Source organism: Malus sylvestris, chromosome 4 (assembly GCF_916048215.2).
Source record: "Malus sylvestris chromosome 4, drMalSylv7.2, whole genome shotgun sequence".
Classification (NCBI taxonomy): domain Eukaryota; kingdom Viridiplantae; phylum Streptophyta; class Magnoliopsida; order Rosales; family Rosaceae; genus Malus; species Malus sylvestris.
In genome coordinates this window covers 23,616,131-23,636,967 of record NC_062263.1, presented here as the reverse complement: position 1 = coordinate 23,636,967, position 20,837 = coordinate 23,616,131, and the positions used below count along the sequence as shown (strand labels likewise).

At 37.4% G+C, this 20,837-nt stretch overlaps 3 protein-coding genes across 3 annotated transcripts; 1 reads left to right on the top strand and 2 right to left on the bottom strand.

The window, feature by feature from the left end:
• LOC126619188 (AMP deaminase-like) lies at nucleotides 1–9,844 on the top strand. Its single transcript, XM_050287482.1, has 20 exons — nucleotides 1–574; nucleotides 1,536–1,693; nucleotides 1,920–2,127; nucleotides 4,842–5,020; nucleotides 5,114–5,165; nucleotides 5,284–5,408; nucleotides 5,523–5,702; nucleotides 5,922–5,989; nucleotides 6,118–6,260; nucleotides 6,560–6,621; nucleotides 6,993–7,106; nucleotides 7,248–7,388; nucleotides 7,553–7,705; nucleotides 8,041–8,094; nucleotides 8,170–8,280; nucleotides 8,365–8,538; nucleotides 8,618–8,698; nucleotides 8,940–9,038; nucleotides 9,197–9,321; nucleotides 9,397–9,844. The coding sequence occupies exons 1-19, from the start codon at nucleotides 208–210 to the stop codon at nucleotides 9,263–9,265; spliced, it is 2,538 nt and encodes an 845-aa protein (XP_050143439.1). The 5' UTR covers nucleotides 1–207; the 3' UTR covers nucleotides 9,266–9,321; nucleotides 9,397–9,844.
• Nucleotides 9,845–10,094: 250 nt separating this feature from the next.
• On the bottom strand, nucleotides 10,095–12,747 carry LOC126619189 (protein SCO1 homolog 1, mitochondrial-like). Its single transcript, XM_050287483.1, has 7 exons — nucleotides 12,450–12,747; nucleotides 12,074–12,268; nucleotides 11,888–11,978; nucleotides 10,966–11,178; nucleotides 10,721–10,810; nucleotides 10,489–10,621; nucleotides 10,095–10,401 (listed from the first exon to the last, which is right to left on the bottom strand). The coding sequence occupies exons 1-7, from the start codon at nucleotides 12,582–12,584 to the stop codon at nucleotides 10,293–10,295; spliced, it is 966 nt and encodes a 321-aa protein (XP_050143440.1). The 5' UTR covers nucleotides 12,585–12,747; the 3' UTR covers nucleotides 10,095–10,292.
• Nucleotides 12,748–14,047: 1,300 nt separating this feature from the next.
• Nucleotides 14,048–19,740, bottom strand: LOC126620099 (uncharacterized). The gene is made up of 5 exons (XM_050288579.1): nucleotides 19,688–19,740; nucleotides 19,374–19,472; nucleotides 14,659–14,720; nucleotides 14,495–14,556; nucleotides 14,048–14,395 (listed from the first exon to the last, which is right to left on the bottom strand). The coding sequence occupies exons 2-5, from the start codon at nucleotides 19,451–19,453 to the stop codon at nucleotides 14,378–14,380; spliced, it is 222 nt and encodes a 73-aa protein (XP_050144536.1). The 5' UTR covers nucleotides 19,454–19,472; nucleotides 19,688–19,740; the 3' UTR covers nucleotides 14,048–14,377.
• Nucleotides 19,741–20,837: the final 1,097 nt, after the last annotated feature.

Here is a 20,837-nt window from a genome sequence, read left to right as displayed (position 1 = left end):
CTCTCCTTCTCTCATAAATACTGACGCAAGTCTCGCTTGTCCCGAATACAAGCCGAGTGCACTATCCCTGTTCTCTCTCTCTGCTCGCCTCAGCTCTTTCAGTAGGGTTTTGTTTTCTCTCTCTAGAACTCGCACAATCCAATCGGACAGACATTTTCTCTCTCCTGATTCCCTGTCCTCGGCAGGGCGGAAGCGTGAGCGAGAGATATGGAGTCGTACGCGCTACATTTGGCCATGGCGGCTCTGGTTGGAGCTTCGGTGGTGGCTGTGTCGGCCTATTACATGCACCGCAAAACCCTAACTCAGCTTTTGGAGTTCGCCAAGACGGTGGAGAAGGAGAGGGAGGGTGACTCCGACGGCGGCGGTGGCGGTGGCGACTCGCCGCAGAACATGAAGAAGCGTAGGAGTCACGCGCGGCGCAAGGGAAACGGATATTACCGGCGGAACGCGGCGTCTTTACCGGACGTGACGGCGATTTCTGGAGGGATTGACGGTGATGATCATAGGCGCAACGGATTTCTACCCGTCGACGGTATTCCGGCCGGGTTGCCGAGGCTGCACACTCTCCCGGAAGGTATGGCTCAGCTGAACTTGACACCAGAGTGATCAATTTCGCTTTAATTTCTGACTTTCAATTTGATACGTATAGCAGTAAGGGTACGACGTCGTGTTTGGACTGGCTTCATCACTTAGACTTGTTATATAGTTTTTCATTAGATTATCAATGCCTTAATTACTCCTTCTAAATTACTGTGTGTTGGTATTTGGTAATATAATTTTTGTACTACTTGAAATGCTAATAGGTTTTCCCATAAATGGTGTATCTTTATGTGGAGAAGCATAGGAAGGACGCACATTTACTTTCATTTCTTGAGCCTAAGCAATGGATAAAACAAAAACAAAACTAAAACTTTGTGTCTTTTGGTCTGAGAACTTCGTTGTTGAAAGCCACTGCCGAATTACTTGAATGGGCCATGAACAAAGAAACAAAGAAAAGGAATTGATGGTATGTTGTGATTGTGCAAATCTTTAACCATCGAATGACGACAAGGAAAGATACTACAATATGCACGACACAAATTGGATGCAACAAATTTACAATATATGACACAAATCCAAAGAGACAAATTAGCTATACACGACCCAAATGCGATGAGACAAATTTTTCAAGCATATGTTACCCATGTGCAGACCGGCAAATGGATTTTAAATTTCATCTTAGCACACCTTAGGTGGCACTATTGGCTGGGACACGATGGCAAAGAACTTAGTATGAAATTAATGCAAGTAGTAAGGAGATTTTCTTTTACGATGTAAATTTGTTTATGCTTGATATTGTTAACAGGACGGGATATAATATGAAGTGTTTAAATGCCTAGTGTTTCATGAGTTTCCATTTAACCTCTGATTTGATTTCTTGCCTTCGAGTAAGATCTCAAGGTTACTTTCTGTCATCCTCAAATTGTTGTTATGAACAAACCAATGAGATAGGTGCCAGTTTTCTATGCTGTTAAGTACAGAGTCTTCTTTTTCAGGGAAATCTACTGAGCTTGCGAATTCAGTTAAGAGAACCGGTAGTCTTATCCGACCAATTTCTCCCAAGTCTCCAGTTGCAAGTGCAAGTGCCTTTGAGAGTGTAGAAGGATCAGATGATGAAGACAACATGACTGACAATTCTAAACTTGGCACGGTGGTGAGTTTATTCAGCTTCTGTGCATTGTATCTGTCTGAGGTGGTGCAAGCGTCCATAATCTTACTTGCTCTAAATTGACATGCTGTTGTTGGACATAACTTTTGGCCACACATCATTATCACACAATCCAGCGAAAGTTTATTTTTCAGGTGAAATATTTATATTGATTTCTGTTATTCTCTAAACTTTCTTACAGATCTTTGGACTATTTTGACATCACTTGCAGGGGCCAGATGGTAAGATAATATATGAAAATTTACCGAACCATGTTAATGCCAATGGAGAGCAAATACCTATAGCTCCTACAAGTATGATTAGGTCCCATAGTGTATCTGGTGACCTGCACGGTGTCCAGCCTGATCCAATTGCAGCTGATATCCTGAGGAAAGAACCAGAACAAGAGACTTTTGCACGACTTAAAATTACTCCAATTGGTATGAACTCTCTCGTCCCTAGATATTCACATTTTTGGTTGATTTGTTTGTTTATTTATTTATTTATTTCATGCATATTGATAGGATTAAAAGCACACCACAAAGTAGCACACAAATGTCCTATTGATTTTCCTTATTAGCACTAAGATTTGTCAATTGTAGCATATGAAAATAAGGAAAACTAATGAAAAGGACTTGAAAACTTTGAGTTTTAATGATAAGGACAAAATAAAGGGTAAAGTGAATAGTACCAGGATTGACTTTTTAGTGTAAAAATGTGGTTTTTCGTTAAAGTGAACAGTACCGGGTGCTTTTCGTTAAAGTTCCCATGAAAATAAGGGTCTTTCCCGCAGAAGATTGTTTTATCTAACTACCTAAAATGTCACAAAAACTGGGTTGTTGTCCCTACTGACCAGCCACCGAAAAATAATTATTAGACCGACTTATACTTATCTAAAGTCTACGAAATTTTATATGCAGATACTAGACACACAAAGCTACACTCACACAAATTTTTGGGATTTTTGGAGTTGATTTGCTATTTAAATTAAATCGAACAAAAACAGGTAGAAACAAATTTTAAGTAGTTCACAAATTAAGAAAAACGAGTTAGGGGAATTGCTATCCACTACCAAATAATCATGCAAACATGTTATGTTTCATTCAAATTCCTTTTATTTCCGGATGAAGATGCTCAAGTTGGCTCAATGTTAGAACTCAACCTATTACTCTTTCTTACGTAGTATGTTAAGAGAATGGTGTTTTCAACTTAACTTAGTCCCTAGCATGTAATCTAGAATGTCGTGTTCATAGATTTAACAAGTAGAAATCATTAAGAACGAAAAGAGTTTGAGTTATCACAAGGCATCGTAAGTACTGGCGTTGTCTTACTTATCCTAGAACTTGGTTCACATGTTAATCGCAATTAACAAGTACTACTCTAGAATATATGTAGGTCCTCATTCGACAAGGGCAGGCACACACATATTCATAGCATTAGAATCCTAGATATGCTTACTACGTATGCATCCATAGAAAACAAATAAAGAATTCATCAATGAGACAAGTAGTGAACCAATTTTCATCCATTCATAAAAGTAATTCAAACAAAATGTCATAACAAAATTGCAATCATATTCGGGGCTTCAAAACAGCCCCTAACTTCTAAAAATTTAGTTGCACATAGTTCTCAAATTAAACCAAAAGAAAGACATGAGTTTGAGAAGATAGAACCGAAAGAAATCGACCGAGGCCTCCTCCCCCCTTCCTTCCTTCCCCAATGCTGCTTTTAAACCCATTCTTGCTGCATCATTTTCTTCTCCTTAACTCACCCACTAATAGCCATTTAGTGATGACAATAAGTGAGAGGAAATGTGGTAAAACAATTGTAACACTTTAGGTAGCCTTTATGCCAATTACTCCCTCTTAATCCTCATTTTTAATTCCATTTCCTCTGATATTTGAATAGGTGTCAGCTGACTTGTTCTTGGCTGCATCAGTTTTGGCTGCTAGTTTTATTGGATTTATTGCCTTCAATGCAGTTACAAACTGCTCAGCGTCTTGAAAACCTTTCAGTGTTAAAATGGCCATAACTTCTTCTAGAAAAATGATATTAACAATCCGCGAAATGCTCCAGAAAATAGACATCCGTAGCTTTCCAAGCATATAAGGCTCATTCTCTAATTCATTCTGAGCTGTTCGAAACTTGCTTCCAAAGTCAGCTGATCTGCACAGGCAGTTTTGACGAATTTGTTACTTAAAATCCCACTTGTGCTATTTTTCTTTTCTTTGCTTGACAAATCCCACAAAACACAAAAACAAAGTAAATAGCTCAAAAATATAAGGAACTAACTAAGAAAAGAGAAGTGAATTTGATGTAAAATATATATAAATATGAGCTTATCACATATATTTACAAAGATGTGTACCCGTGAAGTGTTTTGGATAGACTTGCTGTATATGATTGAACATGACTCTTTGCTGCTCATTAAATAGATACTAAAGCAAATAATCGTATATATATATATATATATATATATATGTATATTTTATATAGTGTTAGGATCCGGGGACACATGTTTTTGACACACGTTTTTGTGGGGCCCACTCTATAATGTATTTCAGCAATCCAACCGTCTACCTTTTATGTTTTACCTCAAAGATCATGTCTACCCAAAATCACCCAAATCCGAAACCATGACTGTAGGATTAAATTTAGTGTTTCTTTGTTGAACCATATTTGTTCATTTTCTTTACTACAAATGAATGTCTTAATGGTTTTGGATTTTTCTATAGTTTGCAAGGATGATCTATATGAATAATGTACTAAAGTATAGGCAGTTTGGATCATTGAAATACATTACCAAGTGGGCCCTACAAAATGGGTGTCAAAAGCATGTGTCCCTGAATCCCAACCCATATATATTAATATATTCATATATTAATGCTAGTAATATATTAATTCTGTTAAATTTCAATATCAGTTTGAAGAAGCACTCATATTCTGGTTGTACAAATGTTCATGGTCAAAATCTGAACAATGTTATCTCAACTTCCCCTGTTCACCATATTTGCGCTTCCCATTTGTTGGTTTTAATTAGTTACTGATTGCGTTTTTTAACTGGTTTTAAGAAGCTGACTGTAAATTGTAATATTGAAACTGGGGAGTTAGGATGTCATCTTCATGGTTCTATCTTTGTCTATAATTTTTTCAGAAGTGCCATCTAACGATGAAGCGGAGGTCTACGTGGTTCTTCAAGAATGCCTCGAATTGCGAAAAAGATATTTATTCACTGAGACAGTTGCTCCGTGGGAGAAAGAAATTATATCAGACCCAAGTACCCCAAAACCTAACCCAGCTCCATTTTCTTATACTTCTGAGGGGAAGTCTGATGTGAGTTTTTACTTGTTAATTTAGTCTATAAGCTATAACTCAGGAAACCTGTGTTCTTCTGTTGTGCAATTAACCTTCTCCTTTATTCGGCAGCATTATTTCGAAATGCAAGATGGGGTTGTTCATGTGTATCCAAATAAAGACTGTAAGTGGCTGTTTTTGTGTATTCTTTTTTTGTTTGTCAGATCTGAGGGATTTTTATTCATGATGAATTTCCTATGTACAGATCTTGATGCACATTTACCCTCCCTCCTCTTTTGCAGCAAAAGAACTTTTTCCTGTTGCTGATGCAACCACCTTTTTCACTGACCTACATCACATACTCCGAGTTACAGCAGCAGGGAATATCAGAACTTTATGCCATCATCGGCTGAATCTTCTGGAACAAGTAAACAGACTTGTGTTGATAATTAATATTACTCATTAAGATTCCTTCCAATGATCTTTCTATGCTGGAGTAGTAATAGTTGTTTGACAATGTTCTTATTTGTCTGTCATTCAGAAATTCAATCTTCACTTAATGCTTAATGCGGATAGGGAGTTTCTGGCTCAGAAGAGTGCTCCTCATCGTGACTTTTATAATGTCAGAAAAGTAGATACACATGTTCATCACTCAGCATGCATGAACCAGAAACATCTTTTGAGGTTTATAAAATCAAAGTTGAGGAAGGAGCCTGATGAGGTAATTTGAAATTGTTATGTAGATATGTTGTCGAGTGATTTTCTTTTTTTTTCTTCCATTTATTTCTGTCAACTGTGGATAATCATTCCAAACTATCAAGTTTGTAAGGTGCTATGCATATGGTCACTCAACTGTTGGTTTCAATGAGATTTATTATAATGTTGGTTATGGTTATTGCATGATTTTCACTAATACCTCAAGTTCTGTGCTTCTTGTCAGGTTGTAATATTTAGAGATGGAACCTATTTGACCTTGAAAGAGGTTTTTGAGAGTTTGGATTTGACTGGGTATTCTTTTGCCTATTTTAATTAATAAAAAGATGCATTTCGAGTCCTACTATCAATCCTTGTTCATGTATCTCTAATGTATATTTTAAGCTACAGGATGTTATATCTTTTCACATTTGTTTCCACAGGTACGACCTAAATGTTGACCTTTTGGATGTTCATGCTGACAAGAGCACGTTTCATCGTTTTGATAAGTTTAATCTTAAGTACAACCCCTGTGGTCAAAGTAGGCTCCGGGAGATTTTCCTTAAGCAGGATAATCTTATTCAAGGTATAGTTTTTTGTTTTCTCAACTATTATAAGGTTACTTTGGGAGCAGCCTCTCCATAAATGGGGGTAAGGCTAGCCGACATTCACCTCTCCCAGACCTTGCGTAAAGCGGGAGCCTTGTGCACTGGGTACGACCTTTAACTATTATAAGGTTACTGGGTTATAGTGAATAATTAGATTCTTAAGCCATGGGCTTGAGTAATTGTTTCTATCCACTTCAAATCAGTTTTGATGAAGCTTAGTTTTTTAGTCGTTGATCAATGTATAGATTGTTGGATTTGATACTCTCTTCTTGAATAGGACGTTTCCTTGCTGAGCTGACAAAACAAGTGTTTTCTGATCTTGCTGCCAGTAAATATCAGGTGCTTCCTTGCTCCAGGTTGCAGATAGGTTTTTATGCTTGTTCTAGTTTCTATCTTCTCTTTGTAATTGTTTCTTTTGCAAGTATGCTTGTTAAGATGAGATTAATACTCCACATTGTAGTGGCGTTTTTAATTGTGTGATTTCTTGATTCCCCAATGAGTTATATCTAAATTCATTTAACCATAGGCATATGTGGATAAGATTTAGGTTTCTGTGTTATCTTTCGCTTGCCATGTCTGAATGTTCAATGTCATTGATATGGAACCAATGGCCACTTCCTCAACCTTCTCTCTCCTTATCGTGTGTCTGGGTTATCTTTCTGCATGTTTGGATAATCAGCCTCGCCTGATGTTCCATTTTTCTCCTGCAGATGGCTGAGTACAGGATATCGATATATGGTAGGAAGCAGAGTGAGTGGGACCAAATGGCTAGTTGGATAGTGAACAATGAATTGTACAGTGAGAATGTTGTTTGGTTGATTCAGGTAAAACGCAAAATTTGCAGTTCTCTGTGACATTTATAAGAATCTTGGGATTGTATGGTACTGTTCCACTTAAGCACTTTTTTCGGGTAAAAGTCTTGAATGCTACTCATACGTTTGGTTCTTGTATTTTCCTTCTTCCAGCTGCCCCGGCTGTACAATATATACAAGGAAATGGGAATTGTAACATCATTTCAGAACATTCTCGACAATATCTTTATTCCACTGTTTGAGGTTACTGTAGATCCAGATTCCCATCCACAGTTGCACGTTTTCCTGAAACAGGTTTGCCATCTTGTCAAATTCTACAATTTTTCCCCTGAAACATCTCTCTCTCTCTCTCTCTCTCTCTCTCTCTCTCTCTCTCTCTCGTGTGTGCGTTTCACGTTTTTGAAGCATTTATATATTTCCAAAATAAATGCTTGAGTTAAACATGTTTGATCTTACAGGTTGTGGGGTTAGATTTGGTGGATGATGAAAGCAAACCTGAAAGACGCCCCACAAAACACATGCCAACGCCAGCACAATGGACCAATGTATTCAATCCTGCATTTTCATACTACGTGTACTACTGTTATGCTAATCTCTACACATTAAACAAGGTACATATTCTGCAGTCCAGAGATTTTTATGCCATACTATGTGTTCTATTACCTAAATTATATTCCCCATACAAGTTTGAACAGCTTTGTGACTAGAGCAGCATATAGCTTATTGGAAATCCTTCTTTGCTTTTCTTTTTCCAATGTTGTCAGTCTCGTTTGCTTTGGTTGCAACACCAGGGCTTAGATTCCACGAACTTTGGTTGTTATTAGGTTTCTTTACGATGTTTAGTGGTTGCTTATCTCGTTTTTAGTCTTTGTAATTGTGATGACACTTCATATAAGTTTGTCATAAATTGGCATTAAGTGCTGAACTGTTGGATTTTTGTTTTCAGCTTCGTGAATCTAAGGGCATGACGACAATCAATCTCCGTCCACATTCTGGGGAGGTATTTATTAAAAGATATTTTCTATTTGATCACAAGTATTACATAATGCGAAGTCATTTATTCAATATTTTTCAGGCTGGTGACATTGACCACCTTGCTGCAACCTTTCTTACCGCAACTAATATTGCGCATGGAATCAATTTGAGAAAATCTCCTGTACTTCAATATCTGTATTATTTATCCCAGGTAAGGAAGAATTTCTTATTTTATATAAACGTCTTTATCTTTTGCGATTTTTTATTGGCTGCCATGTGTTGTTTGTCTCATCAGATTGGTCTGGCTATGTCACCCCTGAGCAACAATTCGTTGTTTTTGGACTACCATCGGAATCCTTTTCCTATGTTTTTCTTACGGGGTCTTAATGTTTCTCTTTCCACCGATGATCCTCTCCAAATCCACTTAACAAAAGAGCCTTTGGTGGAAGAATATAGTATAGCTGCTTCTGTAAGCTCTCTCTCTCTCTCTCTCTCTCTCTCTAAAGGTTATAAAGACCCATTTATTTATAAGTTCTTCCTTTACACAGGTATGGAAATTGAGCTCATGTGATCTATGTGAAATTGCCCGTAATTCGGTCTACCAATCAGGATTTTCACATGCATTGAAGGTAAGTTACTGCGCTACTGAATTTACATAATCTATAGTTCCCACATCTAACTAGATATACTAGAATTGAGTGTGCAATTGATTTCTTTAGTATATGAACCACATTTATATTAGTTTCCCCAATCTGCACTTGGTTTGTGATAAGTTTTTATTTCTATGATTTCTCTGTAATGGCATATGATATGTCCGATTAGTTCTCTACTGTTGAACATGAACGTAAGTCATCAAATTTTGTGGTGCAGTCACACTGGATCGGCAGAGAGTACTACAAGAGAGGACCAGATGGAAATGATATCCACAGAACAAATGTGCCTCATATCCGGTTGGAATTTCGTGATACGGTGTGGAACTTTCTCTGAGATTTCTTCCAGTCATGCTTGTTCTATGCTTCATCTCTCTCTCTCTCTCTCTCTCTTTCACACACACACACACGCCCACACAAACAAGCCTTGGGGAAGACTGAAAGAACTAAGAGACGTACCAATCACTGTGCTTGCAGATCTGGAGAGACGAGATGCAACAGGTCTATCTCGGCAAGGCCATTATCCCAAAAGAAGTCGACAGGTGAATCCCAAAGGCATGTGCAGCTTTAACCCCTTCTTGAAGAGTAATCTGTTACCGGAGGTAGGACTGGATAGCGATTCTTGTTCAAATAATAGGTATTTTGGTAGGAAATCTTACAGAAACACATTTTATCAGGTGAGGAAGTTGCATCTATGCCCCGTACCTGTGTGAAAGTATGATAATCATGGAAACTGAGATGACAGGCACTGTAGAAGGCGCGCAAACACAAGGCAAACTGGGTCGAGAAAACGCGACTATAATAGCCTTGGTTAAATAAGAAGTGGTTTTTGTACCCAAGTTAATTAGGGTTAGTTTAATAATTAGCTTCAATGTCACCTAAATACTCTACTGTCGCAGTTAGTTTTATGTAAAACCATGTAAGATGTCACCGTACAAAGGCTTATAGAGCGCAACCTGTCGATATGCTTCATTGTTCTTCAGCACTCATCGTGTCATGGTCGGATTTCATTGACTGGTGATGGAATAGGAACATGACTCATGAGGGCATCATTCAGCACCATGAACAATCCGGCCTGAATGGCTTCATGATTGATTCGTTATTAAGTATTTTATTCGTTGTTAAGTATTTGATTACAAATTTCAACGGGAAAATTGCACTTTCTAATTCCATGTATGTTACTAAACACATGAGAGTGTTAAAAAGTGAATTTTCATACTCATGTTATAGTGAAAGCAGGTTTAGCCTTATAATGGGTTAGTAATAATGTGGTTTAAATTCGCCTTTGGCGAGAATCAAACCTAAGACCTGTCTCTTAAAAGTGAAAGAATACCACTAAATCGTAATCCTGAAATTCGGATAACTTTAATGAAAATTGTCACTCCATGAAATGTCTTGGATTGAAAAATGAAATCAGTTTTTCAAATATAATCGCCTCGTTACATTCTCTCAACTTAGATAACGGCAACTATCAAAAAGAGGAAAACGAGGAACGAGCTTTCGCCTCGTAAGGTAACTTTGAAAAGTAACCATGCAAATGTTATTCACTTGCAATGAAAGGAAAACTAAGTCGCTACTTTTTGTACTGCTTTATCTCTTTTGTTATACCTTCAGCAAGTGAATCGACATCATTGTTCTTCCCGAAAAATTTCACGAATTCCATCTCGGGGCTCATCAAGTACCTGCACAAAATAATCATTGATTTCAACATCAGAATGACACAAACAACTAATTTTTCAACTTCCACTCAAGAAAATGTTGATACATACATGACAATGGAATGATCCACAAGATAATCTGAATCTTCTTCTGTTGTCTTCATATAGTACACACGATATGCACGAGCGACACTCCGTATCTCATCCGGGTTACCAGTTAAGCCAATCAGCTTTGGATGAAACTCTGAGATAGTTGAGAAAACATCAGGTTAAAAACTTACATTATCTGATGTATGGTCGTTCTTACTAGCTCTATGGTGCACACTAAAATCTTGAGATGTACCTTTCACATATTCACGGACTTGCTCAACGGTATCTCTTTCAGGATCAACGGATATGAACAGGGGTACTATCTCAATCCCTGCATCTTTCTCTGAACTCACACAACAGACCAAAAATTTCAGGCATCACATGCTTGAGAATACAGAGAATAAAAGCTAGAGATCAAGCCTATTGAGATTTTATGATTTGCACTATCTGCGAGAAGAAAAAAAAAAGGGTAGACCCTCGTAAAAACGCAAGACTTACGTAATTTATCAACTGCAGCAGCTAGCTTTACTAACTCATCTGGGCAGATATCAGGGCAGTGAGTGAAACCAAAGTACATCAATGTCCATTTCCCCAAAAAATCTTTTTCAGTTACTCGCTTCCCATCATGGTTGATAAGATTGAATGGACCCCCAATGGCAGCTTTTCCCACAGATGGTCCCCGCTTTACTTCCTTTGACGCTTTAAATATTTCTGCAGAAAAAAAAAAAAGTCAATTAATAGAACAAATGCCATTTTAAAGGAAGTAAAGAAGAGAAAAAACAAGCACTGAGCTTCGATGCCTTATGAGAAAACAAGAGAAGCAATGAGTTGATACAACATTAATTACATTTTACTCTACCCTGAATTTAACCGGATATAAATATTCGAAATGAACAAGAATACAAAGTGAAGTACTCAATCAAAAAGGCATATTTAATAGGTGACATGGGTGTGCTTAGTCATGTATTGTGTGCCTAATATAGATGTATGAGTATTTATCACTGACTTGAATCAACATTAAGCAGCTTAATCTACAAGTGAACTGACCAAGCTGGCGGGAAAGTGTTATACTTATCGAAGGCTTGAAGTGCATAAATTAAGTATTTAAGCTTTTAAGTACACAACCATCGTCTTCTGAGTCAAAGCTGAAAGCATTCTTAGAGAGAACAGAACAAAAGGCTACTCTAACCTCATATCAGCATTGGCAGTAGATTGATGACACAACTACAAAGCTTATTTAAGCTTATTTTGGACAGGAAAATCCATTTGGCATAGCATAAAAACTTGATGACAGGTATTCGTTACGCATCAAATACAACACGGGCAAGATTAAAGAGCAGCGTTGACAAAGTTGCAGAGTCATGAATTCAAGTCCCACATGCAAAACTCACATACAATCCAACTCACCATAGTAGTCTACCTTGAATATGTTGTCTCTTTTCCTTATCGTAATAGAGTATAATTCCGGCTCCAGTCGCCACCAGCAGCAGAAAACTCAACCACGAAACAGGCTGCAAAATCACCAACAAAATCAATCGAAACGTCAATCACATTTTCACATTGAAATAACTAAGAAAAATCGTTATATGGCCATTGTAAAGATTACCCCTCCGCGAATAGATTTGCCAGCATTACTACTTTCACTTGATTCCCCAGATTTGCTCCCTTCACCAGAATCACCAGATTTACCAGAATTACCAGAATTTGCATTTTCTGAGGTTTTGGGATCTGGGATTCCTTGCTTTTCCAACGTAGTATTGGGTGTCGTCGAAAAAAGACATCTTTGATAAATCGTCAACGACTGCGGTCCAATCGAATACAAAAAAAAATAAAAAAACAAAATACAGAAAATGAAATAAGCTCGAGCTGTTTGGAGGCAGAGAAACAAAAGGGAAATAAATAACGCGAAATCTTGAATCTTTACTTGCTTTTTCTCTAGAATCAAACGGAGTATTAGCAGAAGAGAGTTGAAGGAGACGAACCTGTCCGAGGAGTGGAAGATGCCGATTTTGGAGACAGTCGGCGAGCGGTGGCTGTGGAATCGGTAATCCGGATCGGATCACTGAGCGGTTGACGTGGCGGAGTTGGTTTACGGTTCTGGAAATGATCGACGCCATGGATCGTGGAGGAGGGGAGAGAATGCTAAACCCTTTTCGGTTTTTCGGGAAGAAAGCTAAAACCTCTTCCAGATGTCGTTTATTCTCTTTTATCGGATTTGTAATTTGCCCAAATTTTTTTTATGGGCTTTACGTTTTTGATAGACAATTGAGTACCGGTTTGGAAATGCTTTGCTTAGAATCGTTTTTGTTAGAAGTGCTTATCACAAGCATGTTCAAATAATTGTGCTTTTTGAATAAAAAAAACTTGGATGAAGAAGCACCTAGAAGAAAAGTGCTTATGGGATCGAAAAGTAGTTTCAAAGTTTTTGTCAAACATTTGCCAGTTTAAAAACGCTTTTTTGAAAAGCACTTTTGCAAGCATTTCCTGTAAAAGCTCATCTATTAGTAAGTCGATGTCAAGGTGCTTCTTGAAAAGACACTTAGGGCTGGTTTGGTATTACTGTGCTTTGAAAAAAAGCTGCTGTGAGAATAAGCGGCTGTGCTGTGAGAATAAGCGGCTGTGAAATAAATCAGCAGAGCGTTTGGTAAACTTTTTTGTAAAAGTGCTTTTGGAAAAAAAAGTAGTCTGATAGTGGGTCTTTTCATTAAAGGAGCACTGTAGCCCCGTGTGCTTTGAAAAAAAGCCAGTTTTCCAAAGCTGCAAATAGCAGCTTCAGCTTTTTCCTTTGATTTCAGCTTATTCTCACAGCAGCTTCCAAAATAAGCCATTTTTTTCAGTTTACCAAACACCTAAAATCCTAACTGCTTTTTTTCATAGGTGCTTTTTTTTTAAGCACCTCACTCCCAAACTAGGTCTTACTATGCTTCTTGAAGATGCACTTAGCAGGCGCATTTTTCCAAATACTATTACAAGTGCTTTTAGTAGACCTGACATTTTGGATCCGACCCGTTAACCCGACCCGACCCGTTAATATTAGTATTTGGGTGGATACTTAACGGGTCGGGTCGCTAACGGGTGAACCCGTTAAATAACGGGTCACTTTGGATCAACCTTTTAGATCCGTTAGCACCTGTTAGTTGATGATGTTTTAGTAATTTCAATAAAGTCTTAACAATAAAAAATAAACTCTATGCAAAAAAAAAAAAATAATAATTGTTAACGGATGAAACGGATGACCCGTTAGCTTAACGAGTCAGATTGAACCTGACTCAAACCCAATAAACCCGACCCGTTTACTGATCTAGCTTTTAGTGATATTGTCAAAAGTTCTTTTAGTGAGATATCGTCAAAAGTGATTTTAGAGATATAAAAGTGCTTTTAATTATATTATAAACACGGCCGAACAAGGGTTGGCTAAAAGCATTGAAGCAATTAGTAAAACTTGATTGAGGTCACATTTCTTCAAGATTAGAAGTGCTCCATGAACCCAAATATTCTAAGAGCATCTCCAACAAGAGATGCAAAAACCAATCCAGTAGACAAGATGGAAAATGCTTAACTTTGCCAGAACAAATGTAAATAAAAAAAAAAGTTACACCTACCAAAATTCAAAAATATTATGTGAGTCGTAAATGTAGCTTTTACATCTTAAATTTTCACGTCATGTCTTGCAAAACATCACCGATTAAGAATTGGAACGACATTATTTTTTTGTTAAGTGTGTAAGTTATGTAACTAACATGCCAAGTACATTTGAAAGTTCCCCTCTTAAAGGCAGTGGAGAGAGCAAGGAAATAGGATTCCATGTAACGATATACACATGTTTGCAATCCGAGGCCTACGACCGCTCAAGTATCGCCCGTCATTGACCAAGTACCACCGGTCTTTGAAAGACTCATCGACCAAAGTATCACCGGTCTTTGAATGACTGCAGCCAGGAAAAACAGAAGCAGAAGCCATCAGACGCAAAATATGTTATGTTTTCAAAGATTCAGAATGAACAAAATTTCAAAGAAAGGAAACTCACATCCTCCATGTTCTTTGAAAAATCCTTCATCTGCTCAGCAAGTTGTTCCTTCTTCTTTGCAGCTGCACAAGCAAAAACCATTTTATAACACCATCAGCATGATATATACTCAAAGGCGCAGTACAGAGCAAACAAAATAGCGTTAAGCACAAAGTAAACATTACCGATATTTTGAATATCTTCAATCCTCTTTGATGTCTTCACAGCAAACCTTTGGAATGCACGGCTGAAAAACCAGAAAACTTTTATGTAAGGTACACATAATGGTCATAGGGAAAAACTAGTCTGCGACTAGGCTAAACAGCATGCAGAGAATTTGTGTATCTTAAGGACATGGAAATTAGCAATGATCCCAATGATAGATAGTCGTCGCTCAGTAATGTAAATGTGAAGAAGCTCGTGTAAAAAAGTTGTCATGAATTAAGGATCAAAAACCACCACAGAGGACAACACCATTAAGATCACCCAAGTAATATTATATAACAAGAGATTGTAACCCTACAAATTCATTAACACAAAATTTACTTTGTATATGTATTTTTGTTTCATTTGTTGCAGAAACTTGCAGGAAGCCACCACCAATTGCGAGCACGGGCGAAAGAATCCCTGTCAAAAGAGCAAGGAAATCTACTAAGGTGCGCAAATACCCAAAAAAAAAAATAATAAATAAAAAGGAAAAAGAGTGATGGTGTCGTGGGTGGATATGTATACATTGAATGAAATAAAACTTATCTATTGATATCTCCAAGAATTACAAATATGTGCATACATATGAGTTAAAACAAACAAACATGAGGAAGTCTTCACAAAAGTTGCTCATGTGACGCATCGGTACTTGGCGGAACTCTAGAAAGATGAGGCATCGAATGTTAATTATTTGGAGCCTCTATACTTGGTTAAACTCCAGATAGCGAAAGCAATATATGCTTTTGAAATAAAACCACAAACCTCTGATGATCATTTTGAATCCGACTTTCGGATTTTTGCATCTGGTCAAGCTTTCTTTTCATACTCGTTGAGTAATTTTTTGTAAGCACATGCAACTCTCTATTTTCATGCTTAAGCTCTTTGATCTCTTGCCATCTCAGCCCTCAATTATTCAACTTGGCGAGTTTGAGCAAGTAAGCATTGGCCCATATTGGATACATAGCTCGCATACTGAACACTAAAAGTCAAAGAGTCTTGAACAACCAATTCATCAGACCGTTTTGAAAGTATTCTGTTATCCTTGGGAGTAAGAAGATTCCTAGCTACCACTGTAACGATTATGTTATTCTTCATCACAGAGTCCTCAATTGTAAGAGGATCATTATCCGATAAGAAAGATGGGTGTCATATGTTGTCTTGAGGAGACATGTCTACATCTTCCACAACATTCAAGTCAAAACGATGGTCAGATAGACAAGCCATTTTCAGAAATGATGAAGAAAAAGAAGGTCAGATAAATCTCAGAATTGCAAAAAGGAAAAATTTCTACAGACAACAACTTTCTGAATATACTTTTTGAACACAATTGATGCTTCTATAAAAGAAGGGGCACCGCTCTTCGAATTTCAAAAGCTAGATTTTCCTGAATAAAGTTCATTGTCACTTTTCAGACGCAATCTCAGCTTTTCGGATATTAAGGGCAACTTTGTCAAAAATCTCTGACAAAGTTGAAACGCGTGAATTTTGCAATTCCAACTACACCACTATTATCGACAAGAGTAAAAGAACAACACCACTACTTCATCCAATATCAAGTCATTGCGACCATTGGATCAAAAACATCACATCAACACCTTTCGAAGATCGAATCAAAGGATCAAGTTGTAAAGAGATTGTAACCCTACAAATTAATTAACACAAAATTTCCTTTATATACGTGTTCTTGTTTCATTTGTCACAGGATTCTCGTGTTTACAAATTTAAAAAGGGTGCATGAAGGGTATCTGAAGAAATACCCTTGGAGATGGCATAATCTGAAACCAAGGTAGAGATTGTTAGATAGATGGCTTCCAATAATGCCATTATTGATTAAACATGTTTTTTTTTTCTCATTATGGCAATGACGAGACAAACACACTTCAATTTTAATATTATATTAAGTGGGAAAATTAGACCATAAGTTAGGCCACAAAAAATGGTGCTCGCCTGGGAAGAAAAATTGTGGTGGTGATTCATTCTTAAAGCCTATAAAGTGATGCCTCTTCGGTTTTTGAACAAGTGGCCCTGTTGCCTCTTCTTTATAGAGACATCGATTGTGTTCAAAAAGCACGCTCAAAATGTTGTTGTTTGTAGAAATTTCCCCATTTTGCACTTCTCAAATTTATCTAACCTATCATGGAGGACGGAGGTCAACATATATAGGAATTTTTCAATAGCAAGTAATGGTGTTATTCCTTTACTCTTGTTATTAATAGTGGTGTAGTTGGAACTACAAAATTCACGAGTTTCAACTTTGTCAGAAATATTTGACAAAGTTGCCAGTAATATCCGAAAAATTGAGATTAGGTCTGAAAAGTGACAAGTGACCATGTTGCCTTTTCTTTTATAGAGGCATCGATTGTGTTCAAAAAGCACACTCAAAAAGTTGCTGCCTGTAGAAATTTTCCCTTTTTATACTTCTGATATTTATTTGATCTCTTTTTTTCCTTCATCATTTCTGAAAATGACTTGCCCATTTGATTGTCATTTTGACTTGAATGTTGTGGAAGATGCAGACATGTCTGCTCAAGCCAACATAGGACACTCATCCTTCTTATCTACTAATAGTCCTCTTACAGTTAAAGACACTGTGATGAAGAATAACATAACCGCTACAGTGGTAGCTAAAAATCTTCTCTCCCAAGGATAACAGGATACTTTCAAGACGGTCCGATGAATTGGTTGTTCAAGATTCACTGGCTTTCAGTGTTCAGTATGCGGATTCTGTATCCAATATGAGCCAACTCTTACTTACTCGAACTTGCCAAGTTGAATTATTGGTGGCTAAGGTGGCAAGTCTTAGATAAGATATCAGATGGCACAAACACGAAAATAGAGAGTTACACATGCTTGCAAATAATTACTCAATGAGCATGAAAAGAAAACTTGACTAGCTACAGGAATCCGAAAGTCGGATTCAAAGTGATCATCAAATGTTTGTGACTTTATTCCAAAAGCACATATTGTCATTGCTATTTGGAGTTTTACCAAGTATTGAGACTCCAAATAATCAACCTCTGGTGCCTATTCTTTCTGAAGTTCCGCCAAGTAGTGAGGCGTCACATGAGCAACCTTTGTGAAGGCTCCCTCATATTTGTTTGTTTTTACTCATATGTATGCACATATTTGTAATTTCTTGGAGATATCAATATATAATGTTTATTTCATTCAATGTATACATATCCACCCACGACACCATCACTTTTTTTCCTTTTTTTTTTGCATCTGCGCACATTAATGGATTTCCTTGATGTTTTGACAGAGATTCTTTTGTCCATGCTCACAGTTGATGGCAGATTTCTGCGAATTTGCAATTATTGGCTGCTTTCTGCAAGTTTCTGCAATTAGTGGCGGCTTCCTACAAGTTTTTGCGACAAATGAAACAGAAATACGTGTACAAAGTAAATTTTGTGTTAATGAATTTGTAGGGTTACAATCTCTTTACAACTTCATCTTTTGATTCGATATCCGAACGGTGTAGATGTGTAGTGTTGTTGATTCAAAGGTCGCGATGACTTGATTTGGATGAACGAGGGCCGCAAGGTTTTGGCTCTTGGCAATGGAAGAATCGGCACGTGTAGGGGTGCTTGGTGGTTCTTGTGATGTAGAGGTTGTTAATCCAATGGTCATGATAACTTGATCTTGAACGATACATTGCCTCATGGAAACTAGAGAAGCCAAAAATGCTTTGCTTCTTTCTTGTTGATTTGCTTGGAATATATAATTTTGGGATGCCTGATACTTTGATGGAGAAGCCTACTTACAGGCTTTGAGAATGAATCACCATCACAATTTTTCTTTCCAGCCGAACACTATTTTTGTGGCCTAACTTATGACCTAATTTTCCTACTTAATACAATATTAAAATTGAATTGTGCTTGACTCGTCATTGCTCATAATGAGAAAAAACTTGTTTAATCAATAATGACATTATTGGAAGCCATCTGTCTAACAATCTCCACCTTAGCTTCAAATTATGCCATCTCCAAGGGTATTTCTTCTGATACCCTTCATGCACCCTTGTTCATAGGTAGGGGTGCACCACACCACTTCTCAATATGAGGTGATTTGTCCGATTTTGTTGAGTTTGTACAAGTTGTGCAACACTTAGTGCATGTCATGTATACCCTAGCATGTCGAAACTTTAATATGTTAGTCAATATTTATTTCACCGAAATTTCGATGTCTACAGTTACACTGCAGATTTTTTAAGGCTTTGAACTTATTTTGCTTCTAGGAGCACCCAATCAGGAATCTAATCTTCCCGATGGTTTATTGAGAAGCTTAATCCACTAGCTCAATAGTCATCAGCACACAAACATTTAAACAACAACAAAGCCTTATCCCATCAAGTGGACTAAATGTCTCACTAGCTCAATATTCATCCGCGTGAACAATCAAACAAAAACAAAAAATTCCCACCACACAAAACACACTCCCTATCATAGAAAATTGAAAAACAGCAATAAAGATCCTTCTCTCGTGGCGAACGTTTCCTCAAAGCATCCAAAGCCGAAGCGCCATAAAATGTTGGCGCCACAGCTGAGAGCAAAATCATAGCTTTGGCTTAATTTTGCTTCAAGGAACGAACCAGTCGGGAACGGAGAGTTCCGTGTGGCCAGAGAATGAAGCTTTCAACAAATCAAACCCAATCAAATAGGATCAACGATTCAAAAGGATCGAGACAAAGTACCTGTTGGCGAGGCTATCGACCAGAAGCTCATTGACGAGGTACGACACAACTCTGTTCATGAAATTCCCACCGCCCGCCATGGCAGTTTGCTTACGTCACCTGACCAAAAAGAGAGAAAATTCGCACTCGATTCAGAGAGGAGAGGGGTGAGAGATTCGACTAAACCCGATAGCATAAGCCTCAGGTTTGATTTGTAGGTTAAATTGAGAAACTTGAACGAATTTTGATTGGGATTGGGATTTGGATTTAAATCCTAATGTGATTGGTGATTGAGAGAACCCTAATTTTTTGGTGGTGGGGGGGGGGAATTTTACCTGAACAACGTTGGCTATCAGACGTTCGCGTAGCTTCTCGAATCCCCAAGAGATGAATGGCTAGTTGGCTTTGAGCCGCCGTCAAATGGAGTGCAACAATCTTCTATTCTATGGGCCCTAGGCCCACGGCCTAAATTCATACTAACCTTTTTAGGAATTAATCAGTATTAATTTGTAATGACTAGCAATTGATTACTTGCATTTTAAATAATTTATTAAACTTTAATTTAACCCTCTTCAATTCATTTCTTTCTCACTCGGTTAAGAATTAGCAAACATGTCGTAGTTGTATTAACCAAGCAATTTTTTCAAGTTGAAAGACGGTTGTACTTCAATTCACTTTTAAGACCAATTTTGTGACAAAACGAGTGTTTTATATGCGGGCAAAAAATTTACATGAAAGATAATAGAGTATTACAGTGACGATAATACAAGTCAATCACATATTATTATGTGCTAATAAAACTCATATCGTACACCCAATGCCTCTAACATGGTAGTTATGTGACCTCACTTGATATAATTTTAGAAATTGTACTTGTGTGAAAGTTATTTGGACTCGTCAACTAATACATGAAAGCTTGTGTGCAGAACAAATAACAAACAGGCAAGAAAGTACACCAAAGAAGATAAGAACTTTTCTTCATGGTCAACCCGTAGGAACATCAGTGACTTCCACACCCAAATATGCAGCCGCCTTCTCTCTCTCTCTCTCTCTCTCTCTCTCTCAAGCCATATGAATTGTATATTCCACACTTCTCCAATAGCGTGTTGAAGAAGCCACAAAATACTAGGCCTGAAAACAGCCCACATGTTGTAAACAATGGGTATGTTTGCCCACATGTGTATAGTAAAGTTTCACATGCTAATAGTAAATTTTGTAAGTTTTCGTTGATGTGTCTTTATAAATAGAGCACTTTGGTTATTCAAAGTGTGACAAAACATCAGAAAGAGAAAAGAAGAAATATAATACTTTCAGTATTCCTCATTTTCTAATACTTGCAATACTTTTGTGGTGGTTTCGTCCTCGTTCTTAGCAAAGGTTATTTCTCTAAATTTTGCCTATTTATAACACGTTATCAGCACGACTCTATAACCATTTCTCATTTTCTCTTTGCCGAAAGAAAAGAAAAAAAAGTTTCCTCTAAGG